General features: G+C 38.5%; 2 protein-coding genes across 4 annotated transcripts; one reads left to right on the top strand and one right to left on the bottom strand.

Moving 5' to 3' along the window:
* The first annotated feature begins 445 nt into the window (after positions 1-445).
* On the top strand, positions 446-4890 carry TPR5 (Tetratricopeptide repeat (TPR)-like superfamily protein). 2 transcript variants are annotated; one of them, XM_086659894.1, is made up of 12 exons: positions 446-1080; positions 1303-1404; positions 1510-1689; positions 1797-1921; positions 2169-2290; positions 2367-2449; positions 2741-2812; positions 3026-3160; positions 3403-3588; positions 3985-4079; positions 4164-4261; positions 4604-4890. In XM_086659894.1, the coding sequence occupies exons 1-12, from the start codon at positions 1039-1041 to the stop codon at positions 4699-4701; spliced, it is 1338 nt and encodes a 445-aa protein (XP_086516020.1). In that variant the 5' UTR covers positions 446-1038; the 3' UTR covers positions 4702-4890. The 2 variants fall into 2 exon arrangements, with proteins under 2 accessions (XP_086516020.1, XP_086516021.1); XM_086659895.1 differs by having other exon boundaries at positions 513-1080; positions 1312-1404.
* Positions 4891-6037: 1147 nt separating this feature from the next.
* Positions 6038-7564, bottom strand: LOC147554877 (uncharacterized). 2 transcript variants are annotated; one of them, XM_086659897.1, is made up of 3 exons: positions 7105-7564; positions 6834-6970; positions 6038-6732 (listed from the first exon to the last, which is right to left on the bottom strand). In XM_086659897.1, exons 2-3 carry the CDS (start codon positions 6950-6952, stop codon positions 6147-6149), a joined length of 705 nt encoding a protein of 234 aa, XP_086516023.1. In that variant the 5' UTR covers positions 6953-6970; positions 7105-7564; the 3' UTR covers positions 6038-6146. The 2 variants fall into 2 exon arrangements, with proteins under 2 accessions (XP_086516023.1, XP_086516022.1); XM_086659896.1 differs by having other exon boundaries at positions 6834-6974; positions 7105-7511.
* Between the last annotated feature and the right edge of the window lie 5628 nt (positions 7565-13192).

Consider the following 13192-nt stretch of genomic DNA (forward strand, 5'->3'; position numbering starts at 1 on the left):
ATGATGATAAAGAGGAAGGAAAAAAGAAATGATAGTTTTCATTACAATATTTACTTTATATTGCCTAAATTACATGGGATGATCTTGATGAAAAACTGTTTCTACGGAGACTTGATCACACGATCTCATAGACTTAAGAGGGGTGTCCAACTATTACACCAATGGACGGTGGACTTTAGAGGTGTATTCTTAAGTAGCTAAATACAGAAACTACTGGCAGTCCAAGTCCAAGGGGCGGCCCGTATGAAGACCAGCCTAGGCCATCGGCCAGGCTGGATTTTGTTATTTTTTGCCTAATGCAGGGGTAGTTTGGTGGTTTTGATTTTTTTTTTTAATTTTGTCGGAGTTTGTTTAGAGAGAGAAAAAGTTTTAAAATTAAGAAATCAAGTTAGGGTTGGGGTTTATTTTAGGTTCTATTTATTCCTAAATAATTTAGTTTCATTGCAATCAGGTTTATGAGTTCTGAGTTTATCTTCACTCATATAAATTCCAAACCCTAACTCTAAGGTCTTGAACACTGAAATTAGGTTCAAAGATACATAATGATCGATGAACATTTTATTTGTCTTCTTTATTGATTATGCATAGTTTTTATTTCGTTCAATCATTTTTTTTTCTCTCTATTTTTAGTTTTTCAAATTAACTCTTGTTGTATCATATTTTTACATTTTCTTTTACTTTGGTAAGTACCAAATTAGAAAAATGATATACTTGTGCTTATGTAGATAACTAGATATACCGCAAAAAAGATGGATCATTTTGCGCTCGATAATCTATAGAAAAATTTTGTTAGAAAATTGGAACTACTTTACTTGAAATCCTGTTTGCGCCCCTTGTCCAACAAAACTATTTTATGACTACTCAAATTCAATAACGTTGGATTTTCACTTCCAGCCTCTAGGAAATCAAACGTGAGAGACTTCTGTACTCCAGAAAGTTTGATCGAGCGCGCGCCTCTGATTTATCAGCTGCTCGCTCCAAAGGAAGGAAAACTCAGAATTTACTTTCATTCATTCTTTGTTCTCGCGCGCGCTATCCATGGCTAGGGTTTCCAACAAGCACAACCGTGAACAAAATCTGGTATTAACAACTCTTCTTCTTCTTCTTCTTCTTTCTCTGGATTATTATTGTGGTCTAGTCAGTATTTGCCTTGGTTGTTTAGTTGAATTTGCCCTAATACTAACCCTAATTAGCTTCATCTATAAAACTGCAACTAACTGCTTTGAATTATTAATTATATATAAGGGTCTCTCTGAAGCTGAACTCTTTACTATAGGAGAATAACTTGTCTCCTTTTATTAGGATTTCCAGGGTTTTTTGAATGATTTGCAAGGCTGGGAGCTTTCACTTAAGGAGAAAGACAAAAAACTGAAAGCAGCTGAGAATCATGATAACAAACAAGGGGTATTCTCTCTCTCTCTCTCTTTTTCCTACTTAATGCTTTATTAATTAATAGCTATATTTAAAAACACACACTATCTAACTACTTAGTTATACTGTTTCTTGAAGAGTTCTTCCGCTAAGAAGATTGTAAATCTAGACGAGGATGATAAAGCAACTACAAGAAAAGCATACCCTGTCAACTCTCTGAATGATAATGCACATAAATTCAGCTACGATGCATTTAGTCGTCTAAGTAGCTTATCAACTGATGAAGATTCACCAGATGCAACGTCAGAGAAGGACTTGGTGAGATAATATATGACCCCTTTTGGATATCGATCTCAATAATGATATTATGATCAAGGTCTTATGATCCACCTACTATCTTTAATTTTGCTCACTCTCACTTGCAGGGCAATGAATACTTCAAGCAGAAAAAGTTCAAGGAAGCTATTGACTGCTATTCAAGAAGCATTGCCTTATCACCAACAGCAGTAGCTTTTGCAAATAGAGCCATGGCTTACCTCAAAATGAAAAGGCATTACTTTCTGGCATATTACGGACGGAGTCTTAATCTATTTAATTCTATTATCTATATTACCAAAAAAGAACTATTCATGTTTTCATATGCCAGAGGAATATATACATGTTCTTCTAACATTTCTATTGTTTCAACTTAATTCTTGGGACTCCAAACTTGTCAAACTACTAAATATTATAAAATCTTGATGCCCAGTTCATTTGCATAATATCAAATGACATGTTTGGTGCTTTGTCTCGTTTAGATTTGAGGAGGCAGAAAATGACTGCACAGAGGCCTTAAATTTAGACGACCGCTACATAAAGGCATACTCGCGACGTGCAACAGCTAGGAAAGAACTTGGAAAACTTAAGTCATCTATTGAAGGTAAATTCAGATTTCGGATTCTGATGTTTCATATCAAGTTATTATGATCATACAATATTATATGATATGATAATAGATTCCGAGTTTGCACTAAGGCTGGAACCTCAGAACCAAGAACTCAAGAAGCAGCATGCTGACACAAAAGCTCTCTATGGAAAGGTAAGCTGTTCATGGAGTTCTGTTTTCCTCTCTTACACTAATGGTAGTGATTTGAGACTCGGCGACTAGAGCATATTAGGAATTTAGGATTAGAGATTTGCCAATTTCATATACAACAGAAGAACTAGAGGCATCAGGGATACAACTCACACATTCAAGCTACTGACAACTGATTAAAATTTATAATAGATGGGTTATTTCGTTTTATTTCCTAAGACCCATGCCAAACTTTTTCCTTACATCCGTTCTCTTCTTTCTTTCTGATATTGGTATGTTTATTGGTCATTGCAGGAGATTCTTGAGAAGGTTTCTACGCCAAATACAAAACCCACTGGAGAAGCAAAAAAAGTAGGAATAACGGAGGTAAAACCAGGGGGCGAGACCCATTTCAATGCTTGACTGTTTTACTTTGTTATCTCTCACTTGAGTATCCCAATAAGCTTACAATGTTAATCATAAAGTATATTTTATCATGTTTACCCTCCTATCATGGATCTCTATAGAAATTAGCACTAACAATTTGTTTCATGATCTCTTCTGAAATCATGTATTTTCTCTGTCTTTTGCTATGCATAGGTTCACGCCACGTCTTCAGGCATTGCAAAGGAAACTGTAAGCAGGTCAATTAGTGTGGGAAATGGGGGCAGGAAATTTGAATCTGATGGATCTGTGGAAGGTGCAACCATGAGTTCTGTTAACAAAAGTGTCAAGGTCTCATTATGTAATACTGATTGTTTTTCTTTCCCTTTCACTCTTTCTCTTATTCTTCAAAACAAAATGCGTCTTCAGAAGCAGGGTTTGCAGAGTTCCTGCTCCCTTTTGCTGTCTACTTTCTCTAGTATGCTTGCCTTTCTAAAAATATTCTCCCCCAATTATGAGTTGATGAGAAAAATTGATCTTTTTGAATTCTTTCTAGTACATTTTTTAGTTGCTTACACTCAACTCTTAAACAGAGAGACCAGGGTCTTGCTAAGAAACAGGAACAGAAGATACCAGTGCAAGAGCTAGCTTCACGAGCAGCTTCTCGAGCTATGGCTGAAGCTGCAAAAAACATCACACCACCGAAGTCAGCTTATCAGTTTGAGGCTTCTTGGAGAGGAATTTCTGGTGACTCTGCACTACAGGCTAATTTTCTGAAGGTGTTTCACTAGCATTTTTCTACCTTAGTTACTTTTCTCTTTAATCTGATCTAAAAGGAAAGAAGTCTCACTTATCAAGTTTATACTACATTGTACGATAATATTGGGTAGCTCATTATGCATCAAATAAATGGCATTAAATCCATGAAACGATATATGTCTGCTTGAGATGGAAGTCTAAGAACAGTTGGCTTCTATAGAAAATCTTCGACGGATGATGGTCATTGGAATGACTGTTTTCTCTTGGTATGGTTATATCAACTAGTCAGCAGTCCACCTAAAACTAGGTAGACCAGTTTTGATGGTTGAGTCATGGACTCTTATCATTAAAGTGTTATTGCCGTGACAGTTGTTTTGTTCATTTATATTGCTGAAGATTATTTCTGGTGTAAGCAGGCTATAGCTCCAGCTACCTTACCACAGATATTCAAAAATGCCTTGTCCGCCTCTATACTCATTGATGTTGTCAAATGTGTTGCTACCTTTTTCATGTAAGTCGAAAATCCCTTCACTTATTTTTTCTTGAGCAAGTGTGATTCAGTTGAGCTTTTAACTTTCACGTAATCTTCTTGCAGAGATGAAACTGAGCTGGCTGTTCAATTCTTAAATAATCTAACCAAGGTTCCAAGATTTGACATGATCATAATGTGTCTCTCCACTGCAGATAGGGCAGGTACGGACTATTTATAGAACTTATATACTACTACTGTGGATGTTATTAATCGTGATAATAAGCGATACCCTTTAAGACAGTATGTAACGAGCACAGTCGGTTGACCTAAGCTGAAAATGGGTCAAGATCATATGAATGCATGATATGGAATGATGTGTTCATGCCATATCAGCTACGACCTGCTGTAGTAGTCTCGATGTTGTGGTTTCACAAGGAAAATGATAGGAAACAAAGACATTAGCTGACAGGCATTTGAACTCAATATAAGTTATAGCATTACTCGCTGTGAAAGATATTAGAGGGATTTCTTTCTCTTACACAGTCTCTTAATCCTTGAAACAGATCTTCGGAAAATATGGGAGGAAGTATTCCAGAACACTACAGTTTCGGCAAAGCACAAAGAGACACTAAGTCAATTGCATTTGAAATACTGTACGTGAAGTACACACACACACAGATTTCTGATGGCTCGGTTAAAGTTGACGATTTTGATCAAACATCTGTTATTGCCCTAAAATTGTAGTAAGTGGGGGGTAAAAAAAACGCGGATACTGTCTTACAATTACTGTGAAGCTAAACTTGGTATGAGATATTTATAGTACTAAATTCTCTGTTTCTTTGGGTCAAAAGATTGCGAGCGAACCCTGTAAACGCCCTTGAATACCTGGAAATGCCGGTCCTTGACCAACATGAAACGGGTTCCTCATATTTTCCTCATAAGTTAATGTTCATGTTATTATTCTAAAAGGTTTAGTAAATTAGGTAAACTAATCAATCAGTTAGTAATAATGTATTATTTTCTTTACTTGTCCTTTTATTCGTTTGAACTTTAATGAGATAGGTTTTATAGGCTGCTATTAATATTGGTTAGGCAGTCCTATTCAATGATAAAGTCGTGTATCATAATCTGGTGGTCAGATTATTTAGATTATCACAATTATATGAAACCAACTACATATTTTGCATTATCCAAGTTTCTTTTTTGTCGCTATAATGCATTATTTTTCTTCAATTTAATACTTTTAAGAGACTGTCCTCTTTTTGTTTTTTTTTTCTTGGTAGCAGTCATTTCGATTTAAAGGCGAAAAAAGAAAAATCTCGGCCTATTAAATTCATTGTGGGATATTTGTGAAACAATAGAATCAAGATCTTCTTCTCAACTACTCAGCTTTATCCATGTACTAGTTCAATGAAGATACCTAATAAACAACTTGGGTGCTAGATAGAGGAAGGATGATGGAATTGATTAAAAACTAGGCCTCTTAAGAGTGTGTGATGCCCTCTTTATTTTTTGGGTTAGGGAAAAATCAAAATCATTCATTAAGAAACATGGAATATTGCCAAAAGAGACGAGTATGAATTCCACCAAAATGTGAATAGAAGCCCCAAACAAGGATATAAAACAACAAAGGAGCATGCATCAATATATCCCTTCAACCACTCTCTCTCTCTCTCTCTCTACTCCACCTAACCTTCTTCTCTTTTTAGCCTTCTTTATCTGTCCTTGTTGTTTGGAGTTTTCTCTTCTTTGTCACCACAATTCAACAAAAACACTTTTAATCCCAATAATCACATAAACTCAATGGACCCCATCATCCACTTGAGAATTTCATACTGTATTTCCCAAAAGAGTGATTCTAAGACGAAGACAAAAGTGTTATGTGGTTTGCACTGATTCACTGTTAAGTAAATTAGAATCATCGAAAACTACAACTATAGAAACACTAGACTGGAGGGAAAGATAAACAGAATTGTGAATCAAGAGAAGAGTGATTCAAGAAAAAGAAGATAAAATTCATTATATATTAACAAGGGATTTCAATACAAAAGTCTAATAGAAATTATTATTATTATTTTGAGGTAGTGTGTTGTAATAGTGACAACATTAAACTAAAGTCAAGAAAGAAGAAGTATTTGTGATGAAACTAGTAAAATTTGAAAATGTGGGTAATTCTTCAAGCTCATCAAAGAAATCATTTTCTTCTTCTGATTTGGGTGTTGATGAAGAAAATGTCGACATAAGATCATTAGGATAAGTAGTGAATGGTTCTTCATTCAATAAAAGACTACTCAATGAATTATTATTATCCAGTGTGACCCTTAATATTGGGTATTCTTCTTCATTGAAATGAATCATGTCTTCTAAAGACTCGGATTGGAAGTAATGAAAATGGTGATGATCTTCATTGGGTATTCTAGTAGTAGTGTGTTGTTGTTGATCATGACCTAGGCTGATGAAAGATGGTTCTTTTTGTTTAGGTGTGGTTGGAAGTTCTTGACTAGGAGTAGTAGTAGATTGTGATTTAGGTGATGATGAGGGTTGTTGTTGATAATTGATATCATGGATGTCTGGGCCTGGATGATTATGATTTGATGTGTAAGTAACTATGAGGATAGAAGCATCTGTTTTGCATCTCTCTACTTGTTTTTTTGCTAAACATCCCTTTGATGTACTACACTTGTAATATCCCCTGCAACACATAATCACACACAAAAAAAAGGGGTTCTTTTTATAGGTGATGATTGATCAACAAAGAAAACAGAAGATTTTGAATAGAAAAAATGAACCAACCTTGGGTATGGAGATCCTTTGATGGGTTTTTGTCCATATTTCCTCCAAGACCAAAAATCAGAAGGTGGGCATTCATTCTTTTGTGTTCCACCAACATTTGCTTCAATCTTCACTTTCATCACTTTCTTCTCAACCACCTTCCTAAATTCAATCACATCTAAATTATTCATACATACATAAGAATATATACTTCCCAATCTAAAACAAATTAAGCTCAATCTATAGAGACAGTGAGAGAGAGAAGAAACAAAAAACATACACCTACACAGACCTTTTCTTGGAAGCTTGATGATTTTCAGTATTGGGTTGTTTTGAATCTAAATTCCCATACTCCATTGATCTCTTTTGGCTCATCACTTTATATTCTTCTTCTTCATCATCTAGTGAACTACTTACATATGTGTTCTCTTGTTTCATTTTTGTACTAGTACTCTTTTCTGTTTTCTCTTCTTCTTGTTGTGTGTAAATCTACTAATGAATACTTCAAAAATGTTGAATTAGAGATCAATATAATACTAGAATTTGGAAAGCTAGAGAGAAAAGAAGGTTATAACTATGAAAAGAAGAAGAACAATTACAAAAATCAAGGTTCCTTAGCTATGAATTAAAAGAGAGAGATAGAGAAGTGGGGGCCAATTGAAGGGGGGGGGGGGTGTGGATTATGGATATGACAACATCTCTTTTCCAATCTCATTAAAAAAAGAGACTATTGATACCCATGCCATCTCCCCTTATCTTTTGTTGATTTAAAAGTGTGAGAGTCAGTGTCCAAGTCCAATTCAAAAGAGGCGGTTTGGTTTCAAACAAATCAAGAGGCGGTTTAGATGGCTATTGGCTATGGCGGTTTTGAAATTGGCAGTTTCCCTTGTTCCCAATTCATGGCTATAGGCAGTTCAATTGGTTTCTAAATTTCGGCTTATAATAATATATAAATAGGGGGTCTTGGGTCCAATCTAAAAACACACCAACACAAGCAACAACAACTCTTCTTTAGAGAGAGCTAAAGAGAGAGAGCAAGAGTGAGAGAAATTTTTCATAGTTTTTTGAGCGGTGTTAAATTTCTCGGTCGTCGAAGATTTAGTATAGAAGGTTATTACTATACGGTACCATCTTGGGACGAACTTGCGGGTTGTGTTAGTCGTCTTCATCTATCCTTCAATAAAGATTTCTTGTTCGCCCGAGGACGTAGGCTTTAAAGCCGAACCTCGTTAAATTCTGTTCGCATATTTGATTTTGACTTAGCTTTTCGATTAATCTTCATAATCGGATCAATTTCTAGGATAGGTTCGATAGCTTCCGCGACTTTCAGATATAACAATTGGTACCAGAGCCTTGTTGAGATTGAACGAAGAGAAGATGGGATCGAGAAGTGGTACGGTCAAATCAGGGAAATATGAGATAGAGAAGTTCAATGGGAAAAACGATTTTTCTTATTGGCGATTGCAGATGAAGAATCTGCTAATCTCGCAGAAATTACACAAGACGTTGACGGGAAAGAAACCAGGAGATATGTCAGATGAGGATTGGGAGGAGTTAGATCTCGAAGCACGGGCTACCATTATGTTGTGTCTTGAGAGGGACGTGGCGTTCCTAGTAGACGGAGAAACAACGGCGGCGGGTGTGTGGTTAAAGCTAGAAAGCAGTTTCATGACGAAAACTTTAACGAATCGGGTCTACTTAAAATCCAAATTATTCACATGTAGAATGGAAGAGGGTTCTTCTATTCAGGAATATGTGAATAGGTTTGACAGGATTATCTCAGATTTGAAGGATATTGATGTTAAGGTTGAGGATGAGGACCAAGCCCTCATATTGTTACTTTCATTGCCAAAATCCTATGAAAACCTTGTTCAAACTTTGATGCTTGTTGGTGATAGTCTAAGCATGGAAGAGACGAGAAATTCGCTATTAGCGGATGACCTTCGTAAGGTTGCTACTAGCAGTATGGCGTCGGGTGGAGTAGACAAGGAACAAGCACAAGGGTTGTTTGTAACAAGGGGGAGGAGTAATGAAAGGGGAAAAGGAAAGGGCGGGAAATCTAGATCCAAATCTAGAGGCTCTTTCAAGAAAACGTGCTTTAGTTGTGGTGAGCTTGGCCACTTTAAAGCGGCTTGTCCAAAGAGAAAGTTGAAGCAAAAGAACGAAGGCTACAAGGAGAAACAAGAGATGCAAGAGGCGGGATATGTGTCAGAAGAGGCGGACGAATGTTTCTCGGTGACAGAGGTGTCTGAGAAGATCTTCGATAAGTGGATGCTTGATTCAGGGGCGTCACACCATATGTCCCCAAATAGGGAGATGTTTACTACCTATAGGAGTATAGATGGTGGTACAGTTATACTGGGTGATGATAGTATATGTAAAACTGTGGGACTCGGAACAATACGGATCAAGATGCACGATGGAGTGGTGAGAACATTGACGGACGTAAGACACATACCCGATTTGCGGAAAAATCTAATTTCCCTTGGTGTGTTGGAGCGGAACGGCTGTAAGATAATTATAGAGAATGGCTCCATAAGAGTCGTTAAGGGTTCTTTGGTGGTAATGAGAGGTACTCGTTACGGTAATTTATACAAACTTTTGGGGACAACAATTACGGGAGATGTAGCAGTAGGAATCAGTGGAAGGGATCCAACGGCTAGTACGAGGCTTTGGCATATGCGCCTTGGGCATATGTCAGAAAAGGGTCTATCTTTGATGTGCGGGAAAGGCTTGTTGAAGGACATGAAGAAGCCTTGCATGGAGTTTTGTGAGCATTGTGTGTTCGGGAAGGCACACAGGGTGACGTTCTCTACAAGCAAGCACAGGAGCAAAGAGGTATTAGACTACGTACACACCGATGTCTGGGGACCGGCAAAGTTACCTTCCAAGGGTGGTTCCAGGTATTTTGTTACATTCGTTGATGATCATTCGAGATTTGTCTGGCTTTATTTTCTGAAGCATAAGAATGAGGTATTCAACACATTCCTGGTGTGGAAAGCAATGGTTGAGAACAAAACTGGTCGAAAGCTGAAGACGTTAAGGTCGGATAATGGGACCGAGTACACGGATGGGGCATTCAAGGAGTTTTGTAATCAAGAAGGCATTGTGAGGCACTGGACAGTAGTAAACACACCTCAGCAGAATGGAGTCGCAGAGAGATTGAACCGTACACTACTTGAGAAGGCTAGATGTATGCGCTCCAATTCGGGACTAGGCGTAGAATGGTGGGCAGAATCTGTTGCTACAGCTTGTTATATTGTGAACAGGTCTCCACATTCTTCTTTAGATGGCGGCATACCTTACGAGGTGTGGTCAGGTGAACATGCAGATTACGGGAGACTTAAGGTTTTCGGTTGTACGGCCTATTACCATGTTAAAGGTAACAAACTTGATAATAGAGCAAAGAAGGCAATTTTCTTAGGATATGCTACAGGAGTCAAGGGTTATCGGCTATGGTGTACGGAAGACAAGAAGTTTGTAATCAGCAGAGATGTGGTGTTTGATGAGTCATCTATTGTAGCTATGGCGAAAGCTACGGTGCCTAGTTGTGGTGATGTTGGGTCTACTAAAGCTCAAGTAGTGGAAGTAGAAGCCGAAGACCAACGGGTTTCTAGGAATCATGATCAGGTGGAGCATCAGGATAAAACTCAGGATGAGGAAATTGATGAACCCGATCATGAGGAGGTTCAAGGGGAAGGTACACAAGTTTTACAACAACAACAGCAGGATGTTTCGGTACACACTAGGCCGAAACGGTTATATAAGCCGGTACAGAGGTTAGGGTCAGACAAACCTCTTAGGCATTACGGGCAGGCAAATGTGGTTGAATATGCACTCTCGGTGGAAGACGACGAGCCGGTCACCTTCAAACAAGCTATTACCGCGGCGGAAAGAGAGAGTTGGTTGGTTGCTATGCAAGAAGAGATGGAGTCTCTCCACAAGAACAAGACATGGGAGGTTGTCCCATTGCCCGAAGGTAAGTCTGTTATTGGTTGTAAATGGGTGTACAAGAAGAAAGAGGATTCTTCCGAGATCAAGGGTACAAGGTATAAGGCAAGACTAGTGGCCAAGGGTTATGCACAGAAAGAAGGGGTCGACTACAATGAGATTTTCTCACCAGTCGTGAAACATACTTCTATTCGGGTGCTATTGAGTATTGTTGCTCATAGTGATCTTGAGCTGGAACAACTCGATGTTAAAACCGCCTTCTTGCACGGAGATTTGGAAGAAGAAATTTATATGGCTCAACCTGAGGGATACAAGGTTGAGGGTAAAGAAAATCAAGTATGTCGTTTGAGGAAATCTCTTTACGGATTAAAACAATCCCCTCGCCAATGGTACAAACGATTTGATTTTTTCATGCTAAAGCATGGTTTTCGCAGAAGTGACTATGATTGTTGTGTATACATCAAGAAGCTTCGCGAAGGTGACTTTATTTATCTCCTTTTGTATGTGGATGACATGCTTATTGCTTCTCGAAACATGGTGGAGATAAATAAGTTGAAATCTCAACTCAGTCAAGAGTTTGAGATGAAAGACATGGGCGCTGCAAAGAAGATACTGGGAATGGAGATTAAGAGAGAGCGGTCAAGTAAGAAACTGTACTTGAATCAGAAAGGTTACATCGAACGAGTAGTTTCTCGGTTCGGGATGCAGAATGCGAAGGCGGTGTCAACACCTTTGGCACCACACTTCAGGCTCTCGGGAAAACAATCTCCCACTACTACGGTGGAGAAGGATCATATGGATCGTGTACCGTATGCTAGTGCAGTTGGCAGTTTGATGTACGCTATGGTGTGTACTCGTCCGGATATTTCACAGGCGGTCAGTGTGGTTAGTAGGTTTATGGCAAACCCGGGGAAGACACATTGGGAAGCTGTGAAGTGGGTGTTGAGGTACTTAAAGGGTACCGTTGATACGGGTTTGTGCTTTGGTGGAGACACATGTCAGGTAAGCGGTTATGTTGACTCGGATTATGCTGGCGATCTAGATAGAAGACGATCTACTACTGGTTATGTATTTAAGGTACATGGTGCTCCAGTTAGTTGGCGATCGATGTTACAATCTACAGTTGCGTTATCTACTACGGAGGCCGAGTATATGGCTATGGCCGAGGGTGTGAAGGAAGCATTGTGGTTGTGGGGTCTTCTGGATGATCTAGGGATTAAGCAGGAGTGCGTGGATGTATGGTGTGATAGTCAAAGTGCGATCCATTTGGCGAAGAATCAGGTCCATCATGCTCGTACTAAGCATATCGATGTCAGGTATCACTTTGTACGAGATGTCATAGAGGAAGGTGATGTTTCTCTCATGAAGGTACACACAGATGAGAATCCCGCGGACATGTTAACTAAAGTGGTGACGTGTAGCAAGTTTCAGCATTGTCTGGAATTGCTGCAAATCGACTCGTGTTAAGTTGCCCGAAAGGGCGTAATGGCGACAAGGTAATCTCTATGTGAAGGGTTGGTAGAACTACGGTAGGCTTGATCCTGTAAAAGGGTACGTAGGCAGCCATGGTCATATGGCGCAGTCGGATGAAGTTACAAGAAGCAGATATATCTTACAAGGAGTATCCTGGTATTCGTCCAAAATTTGAAGTATATCAAATTGTGTACGAGGTGGAGAATTGTGAGAGTCAGTGTCCAAGTCCAATTCAAAAGAGGCGGTTTGGTTTCAAACAAATCAAGAGGCGGTTTAGATGGCTATTGGCTATGGCGGTTTTGGAATTGGCAGTTTCCCTTGTTCCCAATTCATGGCTATAGGCAGTTCAATTGGTTTCTAAATTTCGGCTTATAATAATATATAAATAGGGGGTCTTGGGTCCAATCTAAAAACACACCAACACAAGCAACAACAACTCTTCTTTAGAGAGAGCTAAAGAGAGAGAGCAAGAGTGAGAGAAATTTTTCATAGTTTTTTGAGCGGTGTTAAATTTCTCGGTCGTCGAAGATTTAGTATAGAAGGTTATTACTATACGGTACCATCTCGGGACGAACTTGCGGGTTGTGTTAGTCGTCTTCATCTATCCTTCAATAAAGATTTCTTGTTCGCCCGAGGACGTAGGCTTTAAAGCCGAACCTCGTTAAATTCTGTTCGCATATTTGATTTTGACTTAGCTTTTCGATTAATCTTCATAATCGGATCAATTTCTAGGATAGGTTCGATAGCTTCCGCGACTTTCAGATATAACAAAAAGTTATTTCACCCAATAGCATACCCCCACCTTTAGTTTCTCTCTTAACTCCTCTCTAATAACCCAATAAAATCATAGGTGATAGGGTGCCCTTCAAGTCACCACCTCCCATGCCCCTAGCTTTAGCAACTAATCATATTGTTTTTTCTTTTTTTTGCATCACATATTCAACTATGTTAGTAAG

The sequence above is a fragment of the Eschscholzia californica genome, unplaced genomic scaffold, assembly GCF_041429995.1.
Source record: "Eschscholzia californica isolate CP2 unplaced genomic scaffold, dmEscCali1.0.p SCAF_2, whole genome shotgun sequence".
Classification (NCBI taxonomy): domain Eukaryota; kingdom Viridiplantae; phylum Streptophyta; class Magnoliopsida; order Ranunculales; family Papaveraceae; genus Eschscholzia; species Eschscholzia californica.